This window comes from Sardina pilchardus, chromosome 23, assembly GCF_963854185.1.
Source record: "Sardina pilchardus chromosome 23, fSarPil1.1, whole genome shotgun sequence".
NCBI lineage: Eukaryota > Metazoa > Chordata > Actinopteri > Clupeiformes > Clupeidae > Sardina > Sardina pilchardus.
The window spans coordinates 25,061,055-25,083,554 of record NC_085016.1 but is presented as its reverse complement, the minus strand read 5'-3'; the positions used below and the strand labels follow the sequence as shown (position 1 = coordinate 25,083,554).

Here is a 22,500-nt window from a genome sequence, read left to right as displayed (position 1 = left end):
ATCATTTACTCTCTCTCTTTCACTCTCTCTCTATCCCTCCCTCTCTTTCTCTTTCACCTTACCATAATTTCTCTCCATCGCTCTCTTTCTCTCCCCCTCTCGCCCACCTAATGGTTTCCTTTCACCTCTTGCTATCAGCTGATCTCCACTTTCTCTCTCTCTGCTCGGGGTCTCATTCAGGTAGACCGCAATCAATTCCGGCCAAATGAGAAGGAGAAGGAGGAGGCGGCGGCGGTGGTGGTGGAGGAGGAGGAGGAGGAGGAGGAGGAGGAGGAGGCACAATGGCCTCCCATTAGGGGGCTGAGCAGAGCTGAACAGAGGGCTCCAGCTATTTATAACGGCGGCCCTCACACAACCGCCATGACATGGGACAGAGAGAGGTGGGAGGGAGGAGGAGAGAGGGAGCGGGGAGGGAGAGAGAGGGGGAGATGGAGATAGAGAGGGGGGGTGGAGAGCGAGATAGAGAGGGGGGGTGGAGAGCGAGAGAGAGAGGGGGGAGAGAGAGGAAGAGAGAGAGGGGAGGGGGTGAGAGGAGAGGATGAAAAAGGTAGAAGGAATGACAGAGGCGGGAGACAATGACAGAAAGAGAAAAAGATGGAGGGAGAGACAGAAATAGAGAGAGGTGGAGGGTAGGGAGAGAGAGAGAGCGAAGCGGCAGAGGAGGACGAAGGACGCCCTCAATGTGGCGGCCACGTTCCAATCAGGACGCCTTGTGGGAGCGCCTCTCATTGGCCTGCTTCTCAGGGCTCTTTGTACAAGATGTGTGCGTTCCCCAGCCCTGCACATTTAAAACAACCTGAACGTTCCCCAACCTTGCACAGTTAAAATGATCTGAACATTCCCCAGCCCTGCACAGTTAAAACTTTAAAACGATCTGTACACCCTCCTCTTTGTAGAGGATGTGTGCGCTCCCCAGCCCTGCACATTTAAAATGATCTTAACATTCCACAGCCCTGCACATTTAAAACAATCTGAACACTCCCCTGTCCTGTGTCTGTTTGAAACGATCTGAACGTTCCCCAGCCCTGTGTGTGTGTTTAAAACGATCTGAACTCTCCCGATCTTGCTCCCCAGCCCTCCGTCTCGCTAACGGGCAGGAGAGAAAGGCAATTTCCAACGAGCATAGAGCTGTTCCCATGGAGACCTCAAACCCCCGCCCACACATTGCGCGGGAGGCGAAGAGGCTCTTTGCACATTATGCAGTCAAACTACACACACGCACGCACACACACACACACACGCAGACACACATGCACACACACACATACGCATATTATGCAGTCAAACTAAGCGTGAAGACCGAAAAGCACTGCTCCATCCACTGCCTGAAGACATGAGCATTTCAGCGCGCACACAAACAAACCAATCGATACAACCCATTTTTCACTGCATGCAAGCAGATCAATAAGGTTGTGAGAAACACCATCGTGACAAAAGAAACTGCATGTATAAACACAAAGATAACCCTGCGGAAGGGAGGGGAGGGCGCTACGCTCAGAGCTCAAGTATCTAAATATCGATCGGCACACACGATATGTTAACACAACATTACGCAGCGTTAACGCTGCTTGGAGCCGATTAGAGGAAAAGTGGCGGAGTGTCAACACACACACACACACACACAGGGTTGATGACAACAGCATTAAAGGGATAGTTCGGATTTTAAGACACGAAGTTGTATGGGTTCCCTGTCAGCAACGTAGTGCATCAGCACTGACTTACCCCCGACAGCGTCCTGTGAGCCGAGATCCAGCCGGTTTTTGATCGTTTTTGATGCCGGACTATTTTCTTCAGCAAGTTTCTGGGGTCACGAAAGTAAAGTGTTTTTCTTCTCAAAACCATATGCGTTCAACAGAGTGATATATTTGCACCACAAAAACGTTGTCCAGCTGTCAGTAGCGCGCAGTGATAGGAATCGCGAAAAATAAGTAAGTGATAACGAGGTTTGAATTTTTCCTGGACAACGTTTTTGTGGTGCAAATATATCACTCTGTTGAACGCATATGGTTTTGAGAAGAAAAACACTTTACTTTCGTGACCCCAGAAACTTGCCGGACTACTTTCTTCAGCATCAAAAACGATCTAAAACCGGCTGGATCTCGGCTCACAGGACGCTGTCGGGAGTAAGTCAGTGCTGATGCACTACGTTGCTGACAGGGAACCCATACAACTTCGTGTCTTAAAATCCGAACTATCCCTTTAATGGATAATGGGTTAGTCAGTAAAGAGCTTGAGAGTGAGATATGCTGGTAGACACTCGTCTGGACTGTTTAGTGTTGGTGGGTAAAGTGTGAGGTGTTTGGAAGGTAAAAGGCTCAAGTGTGAGGTATTTAGTAGGAAAAAGACTCAATCGTGAAATGTTTGGTAGGTAAAAAGGCTCAGGGGTGAAATGTTTGGAAGGTAAAAGACTCAATTGTGAGGTATTTAGTGGGAAAAAGACTCGATTGTGAAATATTTGGTAGGTAAAAAGGCTCAAGGGTGAAATGTTTGGTAGGTAAAAGATTCAAGGAAAACGACTCAATTGTGAAGTGTTTAGAAGGTAAAAGACTCAAGTGTGAAGTGTTTGGAAGGTAGAAGGTAGAAGGCTGAAGGGTGAGGTGTTTGGAAGGTGAAAGGCTCAATTGTGAGGTGTTTGGTAGGAAAAAAGGCCCAACACTGAGATGTTTGGTAGGTAAAAGATTCAAGGAAAAAGACTCAATTGTGAAGTGTTTAGAAGGTAAAAGACTCAAGTGTGAAGTCTTTGGAAGGTAGAAGGTAGAAGGCTGAAGGGTGAGGTGTTTGGAAGGTAGAAGGTAGAAGGCTGAAGGGTGAGGTGTTTGGAAGGTAGAAGGTAGAAGGCTGAAGGGTGAGGTGTTTGGAAGGTAGAAGGCTGAAGGGTGAGGTGTTTGGAAGGTAGAAGGCTGAAGGATGAGGTGTTTGGTGGGTGAAGGCAGGAGATCGATGCACTGATTGGTACAGGTTTGAAGGGTTGAGGATTAGCCAGTAAAGGGAGGCCTGGTGTTGGTACAGGATTGAGCATGGACAGGAAAGGTTCTTGTGTCGGAAACCAGAGCCACAGAGTCGAGGAGGAGAGGAGGGAGGGGCGGAAAAAGAGACCGGTTCACTGTGAGAATGTTAAGGTATCTCAGACAGTGCCTCGGCCCCGCATTCTGCCACTCTACTTCAGGTCTTGTCACACACACACACACGTTTACCATGACGAGGTTACAGTACTGTGGAATTCTAGCACTCCATGTTAGCTACTACTAACACACAAACACACACAGACAAACTCTGACCCTAAATGTATAGCACAACTCAAGTCTTTCGCAACCCCTTTCTCTCTATTAAATAACCCGTCTACAACAGGAGGAGGGGGGGTGGTGGGGTGAGGAAGAACTCCAAACGAACCGTGTGCCTCTCAGTGAGTGGGAGCTCTTTCCCCGCGGTGTCGGGGAAGGCATTACTGCGCTGAAGGCAGCCATTAGTGGAGCGGAGGAGGAGGAAGTGGCGGAGGCGAAGAGAGGATGGCGAGGGCTGATTTAAGCGGCGGGAAAGAGCCGCGTTGGGCCGGGCTGATGGGGAGCAGTTACAGTTAAATCGCCTGTGCCCGAAGAGTGAGCGTCGGGGGACTCAGGCAATGAGCGGAGGCGACGAGCGAACCGCGCGCACACACACACACGTACACGTACACACACACACACACACACACGTACACGTACACACACACACACACACAAACACACACAGACAGACAGACACACACGCACGCTCTTACACACACACACAAGCTCTCATAAGATACATGCTCCCCTCGGGTGCGTTCATTGCCCAATGCCTGCAATATTCCCCAACATTATACAGCATCAAAACACAAAGAGATAGAGAGATAGAGAGATAGAGAGAGAGAGAGAGAGAGAGAGAGAGAGAGAGAGAGAGAGAGAGAGAGAGAGGGTAGGAGGGAGAGGGAGTGCGAGAGTAAGAAAGAAAGAAAGAGAGAGAGGGACAGAGAAAATGGGAAAAGTCTGATTCCAAGTTATAGGCCATTCCTTTGATGGTTATGTGCCATAATACCCTCATAGGGATATAAAAGCCAGAAGCTACTCGGTCATTCAAACCTTAACTACCTTATTTACATCCTACAACATATGAGGCCAATCTTCTGTGTGTGTGTGTGTGTGTGTGTGTGTGTGTGTGTGTGTCATTGGCAGCAGAGTAAGCCCTTGCCCCGTTGATGTCATGTTATTTCGCTCCAAATTGTTTAATGTCAACGTGAAGCCATTTTCAAATCATCCTCAAGTGGCTGTGATCACTTTGAAATCAAAACGGCTGTGCTCAGAGAGAAAGAGGAGTAGAGGGGAGGAGGGGAAAAGAGGAGGGGAAGAGGACAAGAAGAGGGTGGAGAGGAGAGGGAGTTAGAGGAGAGGAGAGAAGAGGGGGAAAGAGGAGGGGAGGAGGAGAGTAAGAGAGGAGAGAGAGGAGAGGAGTGGAGGAAAAAGAGAAGGGAGAGGAGGAGAAGGCATCCTGTGGTACTCACTCACTCTTCGTGTGGGCCCAAGGTTACATGAGGATATGAATGTACATGAGTGTGTGCCAATTTGCCAGAAGACAGGTTGTATGTGTGCGCATTTATTTGCACTTTTATTTGTTTACTTCTGTGAACAGCTGTGAGGGCTGCCGTAATGTAGGGTGTGTGTGTGTGTGTGTGTGTGTTACCTGTCTGTTGAGGGTGTTGCGGTACAGGCTGGCTCTGAGCACTGCTGTAGTGTAGGGGTGTGACGGGCCGGTAGTGCTGTTGGCTGGAGTGTGGATACTGCCCTGGAGCGCAGTAGCACGCAGTCATCTGGAGGAACACACACACATGGATATATTAATACATGCACAAATATACAAACACACACACACACACACAGATATCCCCATCAGAGCAGAGCTCTTCAGAAGGATTTCTAGCCATCAGAGAAAAGCAGAAGCAACAAGCACAAGCACAAGCACACACACACACACACACACACACACACACACACACACACACACACACACACACACACACACACTGTGATCAGATTAGAGTGTGTGTACCTACAGGGAGAGGGCTGTTCTCCGGAGGAATACTAAGTATTTCTGGATGTGTCTGTAGCACACAGACACAGCACTCCATATTTTAAAAGGCATCCAACAGTGCTGTTTACTAGACAGCGTATTTGTGTTTGTAAATGAGCATATGAGGGGGTGAGCTGCGTCAATATAATATATGTGTGTGTGTGTGTGTGTGTGTGTGTGTTTAGATGGGCGTATGGGGTGTGTGTGTGTGTGTGTGTGTGTGTGTGTGTGTAGCTGACCTAAATGCAGCATCCTGTGTTTGTGTATGTGTGTCTGACCTACCTGCTGCATGGGGTATGTGTGTGTGTGTGTGTGTGTGTGTGTGTGTGTGTGACCTACCTGCTGCATGGGCTGTGTATGAGTGTGTGAGTGTGCTGCATGGGTGGGCTGTGTGTGTGTGTGTGTGTGTGTGTCTTACCTGCTGCATGGGCTGTGCCATGTAGCTCTGCTGCTGCATGACTTGTTGGTTGACGGGCGGCGGTGGCGGCGGCGCGTGATTGGGCGGGTAGGCTGACGGGGGCGGGACTGGCTGTCCGGGCGGGCCAACCACGTAGCTGGGCTGCTGGGGCGCCTGCACCACCACAGAGGAGGGGTACATGGCAGTGTGGGGGTCGGGGCCCTCGCCCGACGGCTGCCGCTGGACCATGCCCAGGTGGCTAAACTGGCAGCTCAAGCTATCCTGCGCCTGGGCACCAGGGGGGCGACAAAGAGGGGGGTCAGTTTCATCAGGCCGTGGTGCTGTCTAGCAATGCTTATAACTGCTTATTACCTCTTATTGCCACAGTGGCGCTGTCTAAATGCTTATTACTGCTTGTTACCGTTAATTACCTCTTATTACTGTTTATTACCTTTTATAAGCGTTTACTACAGTCAAAATCTCATGTGTGCACTGTTACTGACTATATCTGTCTATTGTTGTCAAGTCAACTGTCTATTGTTGTCAAGTCAATTTTCATTTCTATAGCGCATTTACAGACAGCTGAGCCGCACCAAAGTGCTTCACAATAAAGTGCTTAAGCGCAACGAACAAATGAATGACCTATGGCAAAAGAAAAAAGAAAAGGGCTACAGGACAATGATGGCAGGAGTAAAATAATGCCAAAGTAATTTTTTTTCTAAAAAGTAACCAGGGGACACTATGCACAGGCACTGCTTATTACCGCTTATTACCTTTTATTAGTGTTTATTACTATGAAAATCTCACGTGTGCACTGTTACTTACCAAAGCAGTCTATTAACGACCACAAAACATTCCATGTAAGCAAAGTTACAGCCTGTCAAAGACCATCATATCATTAGAGTGTAATAAACAGTAATAAGCACTACTGTCAGCGCTTATAACTGTTTATTACAGTCTAATAACAACTACAACACAAACACTTATGAGAGAGACTAACTACTGTAGTTACTGCAAGGTGTCGCATCCTACGCGCAAGTCTCGTAAGTTACTAAATGGAAAGTACATCCTAAATCTCGTCTAAGTCCTAAGTCTAAGTTGACTTAAAGTGTTACTAGATGGCATCTCATCCATTACCCATGTTGGGGAAGCTAAATGCCTAGATGAATCCTGTGCCTAAGTGTAACAGGTTGAATGTTCGAAAATGGCATCCTTTCCTCTCCACTAGTTTCTGTATGGGGTCTTGTACAAGGTCCTGCATAGGGGTTCTATATGGGGGTTCTACATGGGGTCCTGTATAGAGTTCTGTATAGAGTCCTGTTTGGGGTTCTTGCCCAGGAGGGCATGATGGCTGATAAAAGGGACCAAAATGAAACACAACGTCTGGCCAAGGGTTCCGTTTGGACACCTACATCAACCAACTTGCACCCCAACTGGGAGGGGAGGTGTCTCTCGTGTTTCTAGCTATAGATGCTACCACCACAACATCTGTCGGGTAATTAATTATTTACGCCCGTTTCCACACATTCTAATGAGCAGTGGTGGACTGGTTTAGATTGGGTAGAAACAGGTCGCAGGACTGCTCTAGATTGAGAAGTCGCAAAGTAGTCACAACACTGACCTCATTCTGCCAGTTATGAATACACTACACAGAAAAAGTCAGGGATATCCGGCTTTCGAGTGAAATTTCAGGAGGAACCCAAAATCCACAATAACTTTTACAGGTGAACTTCTCTAAACTTCTCTTCTGAATATGCATGTCTAACAGTTCAATGTTTCACTGTTTGTACTGAAACAATAACATTTCACCCGAAAGCCAGATATCCCTAACTTTTTGTGAGTAGTGTAGCTTTTAGGGAGTAGAGTAGCGCTGGAGAACTATATTACCTGTGAAATCACCGCCCAGTTCTGCTCTAAGTGTCCCTTATTATGGCTTATGGAAAACACTGACTTTCTTAAAATACAACACTTGTGAAACGCCTGGACAGAGATGTTACTTTTGTGTCGAGCGCAAGTAAAACTGCAGCTAAGAATACAAATCGGCGGTTGAACTGCAGAGCCCTGAGGATGGCTCATGGTTTAGCTTGTTTTAGACAGTCAATGTCTGGACATAGGGGGTGGGGGGGCAGCAAGGAGCAGAACGACAGCACAGAGAAAAAGAGAACAGAAGAGATACGAGAAAAGAGGAGCACAGATGAGAGCACATGAGGGAGGAAGGGATAGAGAGAAAGAGAGAGAAAGGAAAAAGAGCAAGAGAGAAAACAAGAGGGGGCAGGGGAAAGTACCACCACAAATGTTGATAGCAAGATAAAGAGAGAGCGAGGGAGTGAAAGAGCGAGAGAAGGACAAACAGTGGAAGAGAGGAGGATGAAGAGAGGAAAGGAAGAAAAGTAGCAGAACGTATGGGGGCAGTAGAGAAACATGGCAAAGAGCAGAATAACAGCTGGGGCGGCATAGAAAGAAGGCAGGAAAAGGGGGATGAAAAATAGAAAGAAAGAGAGAGGCGAAAAAGGGAGAAGTACCACAGTGTATTGTTGGTTAGGGGAGACAGGCAGGAGCTGAGGCTGGAAAGAGATGGTGGAGTATTGGACAGGCTGCGTCACCGTGGACTGGAGAGGACGCATGGGCTGGAGGGGAGAGAGAGAAGGAGAGAGATGGAGATGGAGGGATAGAGAGAGGGAGGAAGGGGGAGGTAGAGATGGAAAAGAGAGAAAAGGAGATGAAAAGAGAGAGGTAGGAAAGGGTAGAGAGAGGGAGGGAGTCGGGGTGAGTGGGTGGTGAGAGGTAAGGAGAGAGAAGGAAAATAGGGGGGCAAAATGGATAGGAGAGATAGAGGAAAAGGAGAAAATGAAAGAAAGGAAGGGGAAGAGGGAATGATGGAGGGAGAAAGAGAAGGCAGACAGGAAGTAAAGAAGAACTCAGTAGAGGATGTGAGTCACATGTGACCTCTGAAGAGGTGAAGGGGCCTAACACAAGGAGCACTTTTACAATAATAATAATAAAAATAATAAATCAATGTTCTTAATCAAAATAAACAACCTAAACATGTGTGTGCCCCGAGAATCCCTTCATCTTGATCACTTTCACAGGGTTTCAGCTGACTGTGTCTGTCGGGGCTAATCCAAGCTGAACAAACCGCTAGTTTTTCATAGCCGTGCTTACACAGCCTTCCTTCCTTTACTTTTCACATGTGGCTCTTAGCCTATGACTAGCTGGACTCAACGTGGGTGAGCACGATTGGCTGGACTCACCTGGCTGAGCACGTGATTGGTTGGCTGGTGTGGCACAGGCGGGGGAGGCGGCGGAGGAGGTGGGAGGGGCAGGGGCTGTTGGCCCCGCCCTTGTGAGGTCATGCTGGGGTTGTAGACCACCGCACTTCCGTCAGGATTGACGAATGGCTGGCCTATAGGGGGATACACACATCGTTTGATCCAAATCGATATACAGACACACACACACACACACAATCTAAATGTTTATCTAAATATACAGTTCATAAACATTCTGTAGTTTTTCCATATGTATGCATTCTTATTCACAAACATGTGCGCGCACACAGAGACACACACAAACACACACACACACAGACCTTAACCATTTATTGTTACTAGATAGTTAAGGTCACAATGGTTCATTTTAACCCACATTAAAACTTCATTCTGACACATACACACACACATTTTGCGTAAAACAACTTCCCCTGGGCTCCAATCATGTATTACAATGTGACCAAAAATTTTACTCCAAAAATGACACTCCTATGATGACAAAACAGATGGTAAACTAATACCAAAGTCTTTTTAAAGCAAGTCACGTCACTCGGCAGCCATATTGGCCATGGGGTCGGGCAGCGACTTTGACCGGAACAAGACCAGGCTCTATCTAAATGAATGGGGAGAGAGCTGGATGTCCATGTTCCGAGGTGTAAGAGACATACAAATCACATGTTTGAAATCGCGATGAAAATCTGACTAAAATCGTGAAAAGGTTTGGTGGTTTTGTATCAAATTAACGCTTAAAAAGCCTTTTTCTTACTGGTAATTTTGGACTGCGCATGCTCTATTCTTCCCGACGCAGCTTTCAAAAAGCATGACCGCCAAGGATCGGCCAAATGATTGGAGCAACGGCACTGGAAGAGGCGGGACGTGCAAACCATAGCCAACCGGTGTAAACAACCGCCATCTTTCGCGTTACGAAGTTACCCCATGCTTTTCAATGGGCGATTTTTCCAGTGCAGTGTCTCCTCATATATAAGTGTCTCTGCTAATACTAACTAATACTTAGTATTTGGAAGTTGCTGCTGTCTGTGCTGTGAAGAAGAAAAAAAGCCTGGAGAACTTGTCATGTTAAAAACTCAACATATAAACAAACACATCCTCCTGTTATGTTTAAGTTTTCCTCAAATGCCATGTCACTGCTTTCCAGGGAATCAGCAATATGGCGCTCGTGAGTGACGTTGCCAGGTTAAGCCAATCCCAACCAGGTATTACAATCACTGCCACAATCACAAGTGCCATATTGCTTATAATATAACAGTTCTACTAGAATTAACTAATCAAGTTTAAAGACTATTTGTTTTCTAACATTTAGCTTTAGTTTTGTATGTTCATCCTCCAACCCCAAAATGGTTCCAATCTTAGTCTTTGTGTCTCCTGTTGCAACTTCACTTAAGAGTCATATGTGCTATTGCACACAGTATTTTGTATAGCGTACTTGCTCCTCTATATATCAGATGCTAACTGAACAGTAGGGTTGGGTATCGAGAATCGAGAATCGATGGGAACCGGGACTAGCTTTCCAATTCTCCTGGAATCGTTCAAAAGTTTAAATTTCAATTCCTAGTATCGATTCCCAGTCTGCGAACCGGAAGAAAAAGCCGCTAAACACCAATGAAGAAGGTGTTTGCATAACCGAGCTGAGGCAACAAGACGACAGTTCTGTGAGAAATTTATAGTAAATGTCATTCAGAAAGACCGTTGGTTAGCTAGCTCATTTAAAATATCCAAACTTTTTTGACCCTGCCTTTTACAAGAATCGGAATCGAGAATCGTTAGGAACCGGAATCGAAATCGGAATCGGAATCGTTCAAATTCAAACGATACCCAACCCTACTGAACAGTCAACCTACTCCATAAGACAACTCTCCATTCAATGCAAAATGTGGAATGATTGATTCGTAGTGATTACTAGTTGTGAAAAGTCCCAGTTCGGATGTCCTGAAATATGAATGCATCTTGGCCAATCAGAAATGATTCAATAATTCGACCGGTCCTAGCTATTGCATAAATATGACGGCTACCTTGCTCTGGTCATATTCCAGGCTAACTATGCAGTCGACATTAGTAGCCAGGGTAAGTCGTGTTAGTTTGTTAAACGAGCACACTGACCAGAAGAAGGACAGAGGAAGAAGGAAAGGAAAGACACGAGAGAAGAGAGCACCCTAACACTCACCACACACACAAACACACACACACACACACGGTTGATAGCTAGGGGTTTCTTTCTACGGAATGAGTGTGTGTGTATATATGTGTGGTGGGGGTTAGGGGCTGTTATAGAAGACACTCCCACTATCTTTCCCTGAACAAGTCTCCTGGAGACCAGCATGGCAGACAGTGGGGGGATCTGCCCCCCCCAACCCCCGCCTCCCTTCGTCACTCAATGACACGCAGGGGACGACAGGTGTGGACAGGTGCGGACAGGTGTGGACAGGTGAGGCCACCCACCTGTATGCGGGTTGAACAGTATACTGCCGGGCGGGATCCCCGCAGCTTCAACAGGAAGTAGATAGTAGCTAGTAGTGTTAGAGGAAGAGGGTGGCGGCGGTTGTGGTTGTTGTGGTTGTTGTGGTTGTTGTTGTGGTGGCGGTGGTGGCGCCCCCGTTAGAGGATGATGGTGGTGGTGGTGGTGTTGGTGGTGTTGTTGGTGCCCGGTGCCGCCACGTGCCGGCTCGTACGCCACACAGCCACCACCGGAGGAGCTGACGGGCGGGTACGAGGGCTGGGACACCGGAGGAGGGGGGGCCACGGCTGGAGGGGGGGCCAGGGGGGCCCCGGAGGGACCAGCGGGGGCCCGAGCCTCCACCACCACCGCCGTCGCCGCCGTTGTCGGAGGGAGGGACAGCGGAACAGCCTGGGGTCGAGGGAGAGACCCCGTCGAGGAGCCTACACTACTAGATGACTCCGAACCTAGGGAGGGAGCAACCAGAAATGGAGGGGGGTTCTTTATTTACCACTAGGGGGGGGGCGATATCAGGGGGGAGGAGGTGGATGAATGCGGATTTCTCAACACGACTAAAAAAAAAATGTACCGTAATTTCCCAACTATTAGCCACGTCTTATATACATTGATTTCGTAAAATTTCTTCAGCTGTGAGGTTACTACACGGGGAAATATGGTTTTGTTTCTTTTAACTTGCATAAAATACTGTCCTGCAGCTTATACACAATGCGGCTAATACACAGGAAATTACTGTATATATATATAAAAAAAATCAGGCACAGATGGAGGCATCGATGGAAGGGAGGGATCTGGACGCGGCCTGAATTCATTGGCTACGTGCTTCAGGGACGGACATCAGAGCCCCAGCGTGGGGACGTGATTGGCAGTTGTTCATGATTGGCACTTCAGGGACCTTTGATTGGCGATTGATCGGCGGGCGTCTTTTAAGCGAGACGCGTCGACATTCCTCTGGATGACTTTTAAACCGGTGGCCATTTGCTCGTCCAGGTGTTTACGCCGATTAGGCAGACCTCACCGCCCGAGCTCCATGAAAAGGCGCCTGATTGCGCCACTGATCGATACAACTCCCCGCAGACTGACCGGTGCAGAGTGAAGTCAGTCAACTCTCCGCCAAACGCCACCGGACTTTTCTTGGAGAAGAATGAGGGAGCTCAGAAGAAAGGCGCCCATTAAAGGGCTATGAAATATTAATGGACGGCTGAGGCCTCCTTTCTACTTCTTAAATGCCAACGCATTGATAACCAATGAATTCACGGCCCGTGCTGCTGATGAATAGGGAGGAATGGGCTTTGTTTTCTCCTGACAGACATGTGGGATACGGGGGGGGAGGGGGGGGGGGGGGGGAGCGAGAGAGCGACGGACAGCATGCAGGGTGTGTGTGTGTGTGTGTGTGTGTGTTAATGTCAGACTGACATGCAGGGGAGTGAGTGTGTGTGTGTGTTGTGTTTGTGTATTAATGTCAGATAGACATGCAGGGGAGTGTGTGTGCATGTGTGTGTTTGTGTGTGTGTATATTCATGGAAGGCCTGACAGGCACGATAAGATGCAGAAATAGAGCGAAGAAAAGAACTGAAGAGATGGAGGAGTGGAGGTGAAGAGCAGGTCCATTCACACCTTCTCGCTAAAGGCATGGACCCCACATCTTACCATCATCACCACACAATTAAACAAAAAGAAAATAAAATGCACCAAAACAAATGATACTCATAATAACCCAAACATCAGTGCGAGCGTTGAGAATAGCCGAAACGGCTGAAACGGCTGCTCCTTTCAATTAAACTTTCTCTGCAAAGACCTTGTCTAGCGTAATTTTTCAGTGCACACCACTCCAGCCTTTTCTTTAACTCAAATGCCTAACATGGCGTACTTTAAAGCAAGGTAAGATGGTAGATGTTGTACTCAAACCAAATGCAGAGAAGAGGAGCAGTACTGTCCTGTCGTCCTCTGTGCACTGCGATAGAAATGAGTTTCGCACGAATTCGCAAAACAGGATCCAAATCTGAGACGCATTGAAATTCGCAAACAGAGGCCAACGTTTGCGAGCATTTTCAAACAGTTTTCCTTTAGCCTTGAGTTTTCAGCAAATGTTTGTGAACAATCGAACACGAAGGAAACAATGTACCATTAGAATCGAATGTTAGCGCCAAATCTTTCAGATTTAACTGTTCAAAGAAAACATGATCACTATGAACGTTCGCCACTATCTGCCAAATTTGAAAGCACATCTGCATTTGATTGAGGGGGTCCAGTAACAGGATGGCTTACAAGCTCTGTTATCTGGAACAGGTGCTTCAGCATGCTGGTTTTTCTCACACACACAATCACTGGATGGGGAAGAGACGGCTCAATGCCTGAGCATATGACTGATCATGCAAGCATTTATGCATGCCTGTATCTTCAAGATGCTTTTGTGAGTTTTCAGTATTGAGATGTTTTGCTGTGATGTGTTTCAGAACACTCTGACGTGGGTGTGAGTGTGTGCATGTCACGTTTGACTAATCAGCTAATATAGTAAATTCTTCTTTATTTGTAAGCCTTTAAACCAACACTAAAGCACTTTTCCTCTGTCGCACGACACTATTTGATTAGCCAGCAACGGCTTTGCAAATAACGATGTCCAAGGTAGAGTATGTTGCATGATTTTCTGAAAGTATGATGTATTGCAACATCGAAACAATTAAAATTTGCAGTTTCTTATGTCTTGTTTCAATGGACTACAGATATGCTACCCAATCTGGTAAATTTACATAGTGCGGTTTTAGCCGATAGAGGGCTGGGGTGCGAATGCAGAAGTGCCGATCACCCTGTTACGAGTTGATAAACCACTGAAATGATTTTCGGAAACACTATTTCAAGGTACAAAAAACTCTTTAGTGTTGCACGTTTTCGTATGGACATACATCAACTATATAAGCCATGTCATTCGGTATAACCAAGTGTGTGTGCTTACAGTACTTAAAGTAGGTGTGTTATGCTACTCATGCTGTTACCTGTACCTGTACTGTGTGTGAGAGCTGAGCCTTGTGTGTGTGTGTGTGTGTGTGTGTGTGTGTGTGTGTGTGTGTGTGTGTGTGTGTGTGTGTGTGTGTGTGTGTGTGTGTGTGTGTGTGTGTGTGTGTGTGTACTGTATGTGCATAAATGTGTGTTGATCCTGGCATGGTTTGAAGATGCCATCCATGGTTTTGTTGCTGGAGCTGCCTGTGTGTGTGTATGTGTGTGTGTGTGTGTGTGTGTGTGTGTGTCCACTCGTACCTGTTTTGGAGAGGCGTCCGGCGCTCTTGCTGCTGCCGGAGCTGTCCCCGCGGATGAGCACGGGGATGCCGCTGAAGCTGCTGGCCTTGGTCATGGCCGGCTTGAGGTTGCGGTGCGAGCTGTCCGAGTCCGTGCTGCTCCACGGCCGCGGGTCGCCGTACTTCGGCTCGTTCTCCGAGCTGCTCTGGCGACTGTTCGCCGAGCGCCCATCCCTCAACCTAGACGGACACACACACAAATAAATTAAATGTATGTCGTGTGTGTGTGTGTGTGTGTGTGTCTATTCACTGAGTGCTCATCTCTCAACCTGAACGTACGGACAAACACACACATACACAAATGAAATGTATGTTTTGTGTGTGTGTGTGTGTGTGTGAGACTATTCACCGAGTGCCCATCCCTCAACCTGAACGCATGGACACACACACAAACCTAATTTACATTAAAGCAGAAGCTTTTATCCAAAGTGATTAACAGAAAGAGAATAACATTCAAACTAGAGTGTAGAGGAGTCCTGGGAATTACTATTGCATCAGTCGATACTATTACTGGAGGCTGAGAGCCCACATTATAAGTATAAGTGTGGTAGGAGTACGAACACCACACACACACACACACACACACACACACACACACACACACACACACACACACACACACACACACACACACACACACACACACACACACACACACACACACACACACACACACACACACACACACACACACACACACACACACACACACACACACACACACACACACACACACACACACACACACACACACACACACACTTCTGTATTACACTGATGTTGATAATGGCGGTATGACCCAAAAGCTGAGGTCACAAACCTTGAGTTTTCCTTCATTATAAAAACAAATCAATTTGAAGTTCATTCGTAGCCTATGCGTACATTGCCTCCTCACAGAACACTACCCAGTCCACTTTAATTTATAGCACTGACAATGCAGCAAGAATTAATAACAACATTAACGGGGCGTAATATTTGCCAGCAGCGAGTATTTATTATCACCCCCCTTCGCTTGCCTTAAACGGGCCTGTGCTGGACATGCACCGCTCAGCACCAACAGCTCAGTGGCAGTGAAACAGACCCACGCCCCCCCCCCCCCCCCCCACACACACACAGAGTATCTGACACACACCTGAGTATCTGATACACACACACACACACACCTGAATATCTGCCTCCGCTGCTGGGTGCTGATGCCTGTCACTGTCTCGTCTTCCTGGATCCTGCAGTCAGGAGGTTAACCGTCAACATCCATTATTCACAAACACACACACATGCTGGGTGTGTGTGTGACATTACAGTATTCCTATGGTTGGATGTCAGTGCTGTAGCAACTACTACAATAATGTGACAGGATGCTGGGAAAGGCTGACAAAGGATGTTCTAGTTCTAGTTCTAGTTCTAGAACAGTACTGTGCAAGTGTGGCTGGATAATAAGGGTAGAGCACTCACCTTTTCTCTAGCTGAAAATGATCTTGGCCCTAGACCAAAACAAACAACACCATAAATCAAAACACTTTGGACACATTTTAGTCATATTTTTATGCACACTCAGGTCTCTCTTGAAAATTAGATTTGATCTCAATGGGATTAACCTGATTAAATGAAGAATTAGCATTATGATCATCATTACTGTGACTATTCTAATCATTCTTATGCCCGCGTCATCTCCTCACACCCTTGAGGTGTAACTGTAGGTGTGAACACCTGGCTGCTGGTGGATGAGGTGGGAGTAATCCATCAGCGGCTCCTCTGAGCATCACTGAGTACACTGCTCGCGTCGTTACCCTCCGTGTGCTTTTCCCATAATTAAATTCCCATCAATGCTGATGGTCCCCTATGACTGCGGCACACACTGTGTAATTGGCAATAATGCGGAGCTCGTTTTCTGTTTTTCGCTCACGTCTTGTGCAAATATTCGATCCCGCGCCCGCTGGTACTCCTCCTCTCGCTCCTCGATGGACTTGCTCCGCCGGTCGTCTTTCAGGCGCATTCGCATCTGCAACAACATCGGTAGCTTAGCAACACTGCGCTTAGCAACAGGACGCAGCGGGTGGTAAGAAGTGAGTGTGTGTTTGCGTCTGTGTGTGTGTTTGTATGTGTGAAAGAGAGTGTGTGTGTGTGCACGCACACATGCATAAATGTGTGTATGTGTGTATATATTTGTGTGATTTCGTTCGGAGGCAGGCAAACCCACCGAGCCATCATCTCGGTCCAGGCTGGAGTTATCCCGCTTCAAGATGTAGCGCTTCTGGAAGTCGTCGGTCTTGTCGTCTTTGATATGTTCTGAGAACTTCTGATCCGGTCTGAGGGCCACAAGTCGAGTCAATAAACAAATGCAGCGTGTGTGTGTTGAAAACCACACCATACATCATTTATGAACGCCTGCATCCAGTCACGCCCCATACACTTGGCTAGAAGTCAACTTTTACCTAAGGAACTCAACCTCAAAGTTACGACTACTCAAAGTTAGTCGAATGCTGTATGAATAATAATAAAAAAGCCTCCTGAACTCCCCCACAACACTACAAAGGTCAATCGATCAACAAGTTCAAAACAAAGAAAGATACTGCAGATAAGCCAGAGCCGAACTGAACTCACATTCTTGTATTGCTAGTTTTGTTGATGATGACTGATTTCCCCGTTTGATCGACGTTGTGGTCGAGGCCGAAGTAAGCCGCTACTCGGTGTAACAACATCCGGTGGTACGAGGTCATGGGTGGGAACTTTCTCTTCTGGCTTCTGAACACACACACAGAGAGAAAGAGAAACACACACACTTAGATGGATATACGGAGTAGTCAATATTGTAAAAGTTGCAGAGCTGTGTTTTATGCAAGTTAAAAGAAACAAAACCATATTAATAGTAAATTAACTGTCCCTGTGTATCAACCTCATAGCGGAAGAAATTTTGCAAAATCAATGTATAAGCCGTGGCTATTAGTCTGGAAATTACGGTATGAAGTCTGTGCGACAGAGGTACTCACTCATTATTGCTTATGAAGTCCAGAATGTCTTGCTCCAACTTAAGCAGCATCATCCGATCCCTGAAGACATTAACCTCGATTACCGCTCACATTAGTGTGTGTGTGTGTGTGTGTGTGTGTGTGCATGTGCATTTTTCATCATGGAAGAAAACGAGCACCTACCGGGGATTGTTTTTTAACGTGTTTACTAAGAACTCATGAAGATCGATGCCTGTAGAGTCTGTGTACTCTTGGCTGGAATCTGAGACGCAGACGACGAGTCCAAGGGAATAGATGAATAGATAGAGAGATAAAGAGAGAGAAAGAAAGAGTGATTCAAAAAAGATAGATGCAGAGATGAAGGTGTAGAATGAACAGGGAGAAAGGCAGTGAAGCAGACAGGCAGAAAGGAGAGGGGAGAGAGAGAGAGAGAGAGAGAGAGAGAGAGAGAGAGAGAGAGAGAGAGAGAGAGAGAGAGAGAAAGAGAAAGAGAAAGACAAAAGAGAAAGAGAAAGAGAAAGAGAAAGAGAAAGAGAAAGAGAAAGAAAGTGAGATAGGAAGAAGGAAAACAGAGACAAAAGGCTTGGTTAACTTAAGGCATACATTTGCAGGCACTGACAGATTTTGCTGTCACCACCTCCAGATTGCGGGGGTGGGGTATGTGTGTGTCGGGAGGGGGAGGAGGAGGGGGGGTGGGGGGGGCAAAGACAGGGGGTGAGAAGGAGGTGGGGCAAAGACAACAGCACTCTCTCCATCTGCCTGAGTGGGTGTGTGAGCTCTACATCACAGCACTCAGCATTCTGCCTCACCACGCAAGTCTTATTCTCACACACACACACACACACACACACACACACACACACACACACACACACACACACACACACACACACACACACACACACACACACACACACACACACACACACACTTCCTCAATTCCACTCTTCCCTCCTGACCATCCTTCATCATCCCCCATTCTCTCCCCCCCCCCCTCCTACTCTCCATCCTCCCTCTTTTCTCTTCATCATTCTCTCCCTCTCCTCTCCTGTCCCCCCTCCATCCCTATTTCCTCCTCTCCTCTCTCTTCCACCTCTGTCATCTTTTGCCATTCACTTCCCTTCTCCTCCTCTCCTCTACAGACTACCTGCATGTGTGTGTGTGTGTATGTGTGTGTGTGTGTGTATATATTTTAGAAACACCACACTGCACTCCAGTATCCTCTTAATTAAAGGATACACATTAATTGCACTAACAGATAGGATAACCTGTTTGCATAAACTACTGATTTCACGTACGTGCGTGCGTGTGTGCGTGTGTGCGTGCATGTGTGTTTTACTTCCCTTCCCCAGACTGAACCTCTATACTAAACACACACACACAGGGATCATATGGAGAAACACACAAACAGATGCCTATGCGTGCGCACACACAAACCTAGTAACTACAAAAAAACTTACTCAACTCTGTAGGAAACACAGACACACATACACACACACCTCTAGACAGCATCTTCCGTGGCATTTTGTCGGATCTCTCCGTCGTCTTCTCCGAGCTCTTCTCCTTGTCCTCCTCATCCTTAACTGCCGGCTCATCTCTCTCGAACGACTGGGACAGCTGGATGTGGATCTGATCCTGCGGCGCCCACGGGAAGACAAAAGGAGGAGAGGCATTGAGGCTCAGTCGTCAATAGCAACATCTGTGATTACCACGGAAACGCGGAACATGGCCGCCATTGAGGGGCGACAAGTGGAATCCTCACCTAATTTTAATCTCTTTTTCACTAGCTGGGGAGTTAATTAAAAGATATTACAAGCGGGGTTTACACGCTTAGCTGTGCAAACAAGCCAATGTGCCAGGGCGGCTTCGCTTCTTTGAGCTCTTAAGGGTTTATTACTGAAAAGCTGCCTTCACTTCCAATACGGCTTACGGGGAAAACACTCTGCACTGTCTATACCGATAAGCTCGCGAATGCAAACACTTTGCCAATTAATCTACAGGATTACTACCTCCTCCAACACCACACACACACACACAACCACAACATTCCGACTCCCACCATTTGCCTTCCAAAACATCCTCCAAAAAACCCCAAACACATTTCTCAGAGAACTAAAGAAAAACAATTTACAAAGATAAAGATGAGCTAACGGGGAAAACAAATAAGTGTTTTTTTCCCTCCCCTTCGTCTTTCCCTCCGGGAGCTGCAGAGAGAGGGTACGTAGTGGGTGTCTAGCGAACAGGGAGGCTGTGTGTATGTGTGTGTGTCTGTGTGTGTCTAGCGAACGTCCTGGCAGTTTGCTCATTTTGAGGATGCATAAATTCCGCCTGCAAACAGTTGGGGAATAAAACTTTTCACCTTTCAACTGAAAACACACACACACACACACACACACACACACAGACACACATAACTTCACAGTGGCAACGCAGATTGATCTGCATTTGCACAGAACATCTTGTTCTTAGTCTATTTACATTTCAGTTTGTGTTGTTTTGATTTAACGAAGGTCAGACCAGGCTTTATAGCTTTTCCGACGTGGTTGCTTCACCACCCACACGTCTCCATTCACCCCGTGGGTCTGGAGAGGCGGGCAGCGGCCCAGCTGAGGGCTCTCGCTCTCTCTCTCCCGAGCTGGCATGGGGCACACAACCCCTCTGCCATGTGGCTCCGGCGCCAACCGGCTGCCAACTGTTCCGACAGCAGCGGGACTCAGGAGCCCGTCCAGCCCGGATCTGGTGGCGCTGATGGGGAGGATTCGCCCGGGATCAGCGCGGAACGTGCGATCGGAACCGCAAGCAGCTGAGGCCGGGCGCTGGGAGGGTGGTGCCGCCAAACGGGCACACGGAACACCAGACGGGCGGCACGCGGACCAGGCGGGCTGTGCCAATGTGGGCAGGCCTGGCTTAACGGCCTCTTAACCAGGGCAGGCTGTGTGTGAGTGTGTGTGTGTGTGTGTGGGGGGGGGGGGCTCAGGGGCAGCTGCAAGAGTGTTTACATTACCCTGGCCCATGTCTCTGTCTCCCTCCATCACCCTCCCTCTCACCTCCCTTCTTCTCTCTCACCCTCTCTCTCTCTTTCTTTCTCTCTTCCTCCCTCCCTCCCACTCACACTCCCTCACCCCTAGATTGGTAGCTCTGGCTCTCTCCCCGCTGTCACTCCCTCACCCTCTCTCCCTCCCTTCTCTCCCCCTCTCTTTCCCTCCCTCTGTCATGCTGGGTGAAGCGCAACAGAAACAGAGAAGGTGAAAACCCAAGGTGGGATTAGAGAGGCTCCACAAGGAGGAAAAACAAAAACAAAGAAAGACAGCGGCGAAAAATGCCAGACGGAAGAAAAAGAGAGAGAAGTAAGCGGCTCTCTCTCATCTTCCATCTCTCTCTCCCTCTCTCTCTCTCTCTGGACAGCTCTCCTCTGAGGACACTATAAATAGAGGGCTTTTTTCTTCTCCTCTCTTCCCCCGGAGGGAGGAAATCTCATTCACTCGTTCAAGGACATAAATCTGATTAAAAACGTCTCCTGGCCTTGCTCTTCGACAAGACATTCTGTAGGCCTTTCAGGAGGTGGAAGTGGCCCATTATCAAAGCTCACAGCAATGAAAAGGGAGAGAGAGAGGGAGAGAGAGAGAGAGAGAGAGGGAGAGACAGAGAGAGAGAGTTTGGGGAGAGTGAGTGAGTAAGTGAAGAAAGAGTGAGAGGACGAGAGAGAGAGAAAGAAAAACAGAAACAACGACAGAGGAAGAAAGAATGAAAGATAAAGAAAGAATGAATGAATGAAGGAATGAAAGAAAAGAAAGACAGACAGAAAGACAGAAAGAAATAAAGAAAGACAGAGAGAAAGAAAGAAAGAAAGAAAGAAAGAAAGAAAGAAAAAAAAGGTGTCGAGTCCTTTGACGAACGAGGATTGAAAGCTGCAGAATGAACAGTGCAGGTTTCCTCTCCGCTGGATCGGAGCCCGTGTAAGCATTACATTTTAAGCTTATGGTTGCCGCGGACGCCGCTGCCGCTTGTCTCAATGCGAGCCGATATCGCCCCTAGGCAAACTTCATAACGCCGCCGTGCGAGATGGGATTTCTCTAAAAAGGAACCAATTATATCAATCCATACCTTCTCTGTGGGTGACAAGCCAAAATTGCATTTTTCGGCAGATGATGGATGTGTGCAATAGCAAGTTCAGGACACGCGGACCCGGAGTGGAAACACACACACCCACACACACACGCACGTGCACACACAGACACACGCACACACACTTCTCTATTATTGAGTTAAACGCTGACTCGGGGAAAAGTCTATTCTTGAGGCAGCAGCTGTGCTCAGGGGGCCGCACCCTGACATTAGTGAAATGAGCTGGAGTGAAGCATGATGGGTAGTCAGGTGACAGGCTGGGGGGTGGGGTTGGGTGGGGTGCGGTGTTTACCTGGTGCTCTTGAGGCAGTTCGGTAATAGACGGAGGAGGAGAGGATTCTTCGCAAACAGCCAGGCTCCGAACTAACTTTAACTTTGCATTGGACTGGGGGAGAGGATTATGATCAGTGAGGGTTAAAAGGAGAGAACACGGTATTTTCATGTACAATTAAACGCATCCAGAGCTCTTGCACCTGTGCAAACCACCACAAAAAACACATGCACGACCAAAATTTCAAGTCCAAAAAAAAAAAAAAAAAACAAGCCGAACCGACAAGTCACAAATTTCCAGCACAACAGACACAACAAACACCAAACGGGAAAAAGAACAACAAAGCCGACTGCAGTTTTGGATTTTCAGAGCTCAGGATTAATGGCTTTGATCGTTACAAATGGCATTGTTATTAGGTACGTTCGTAACCACACAGCCATAATTGTTAATGCAACTCGACAGACGCGTCTTATTTCTGAAAATCTGAAAATCTGAAAATCGCAACTCATGGCAAACACAAAAGTACTCCACACTACATCCATTAAACCGGGCTGGTTCCGCGCTCAGGCCAAATCATTAGTAGCAGGCAAAGCACAAACAGATCAATCAAACGAGTAACGGATTTAT

The 22,500-nt window shown here is 47.4% G+C and overlaps 1 protein-coding gene across 10 annotated transcripts in view; it reads right to left on the bottom strand.

The window, feature by feature from the left end:
- LOC134070766 (R3H domain-containing protein 1) overlaps positions 1 to 22,500 on the bottom strand; it is a 55,242-nt gene that overhangs the window by 9,807 nt on the left and 22,935 nt on the right. For 6 of the 10 annotated variants that reach the window (XM_062527186.1, XM_062527187.1, XM_062527185.1 and 3 more), the window contains 15 exons: positions 21,895 to 21,987; positions 18,977 to 19,112; positions 17,661 to 17,739; positions 17,499 to 17,558; positions 17,113 to 17,253; positions 16,709 to 16,817; positions 16,415 to 16,510; positions 15,964 to 15,992; positions 15,675 to 15,734; positions 14,474 to 14,691; positions 11,206 to 11,667; positions 8,731 to 8,882; positions 8,002 to 8,106; positions 5,501 to 5,767; positions 4,696 to 4,822 (listed from right to left, as the gene is read on the bottom strand). In XM_062527186.1, coding sequence (XP_062383170.1) covers positions 4,696 to 4,822; positions 5,501 to 5,767; positions 8,002 to 8,106; positions 8,731 to 8,882; positions 11,206 to 11,667; positions 14,474 to 14,691; positions 15,675 to 15,734; positions 15,964 to 15,992; positions 16,415 to 16,510; positions 16,709 to 16,817; positions 17,113 to 17,253; positions 17,499 to 17,558; positions 17,661 to 17,739; positions 18,977 to 19,112; positions 21,895 to 21,987 — 2,134 coding nt within the window. The remainder of the gene's footprint in view (positions 1 to 4,695; positions 4,823 to 5,500; positions 5,768 to 8,001; positions 8,107 to 8,730; positions 8,883 to 11,205; positions 11,668 to 14,473; positions 14,692 to 15,674; positions 15,735 to 15,963; positions 15,993 to 16,414; positions 16,511 to 16,708; positions 16,818 to 17,112; positions 17,254 to 17,498; positions 17,559 to 17,660; positions 17,740 to 18,976; positions 19,113 to 21,894; positions 21,988 to 22,500) is intronic. The other 4 variants (XM_062527192.1, XM_062527193.1, XM_062527194.1 and 1 more) reach the window with 3 other exon arrangements.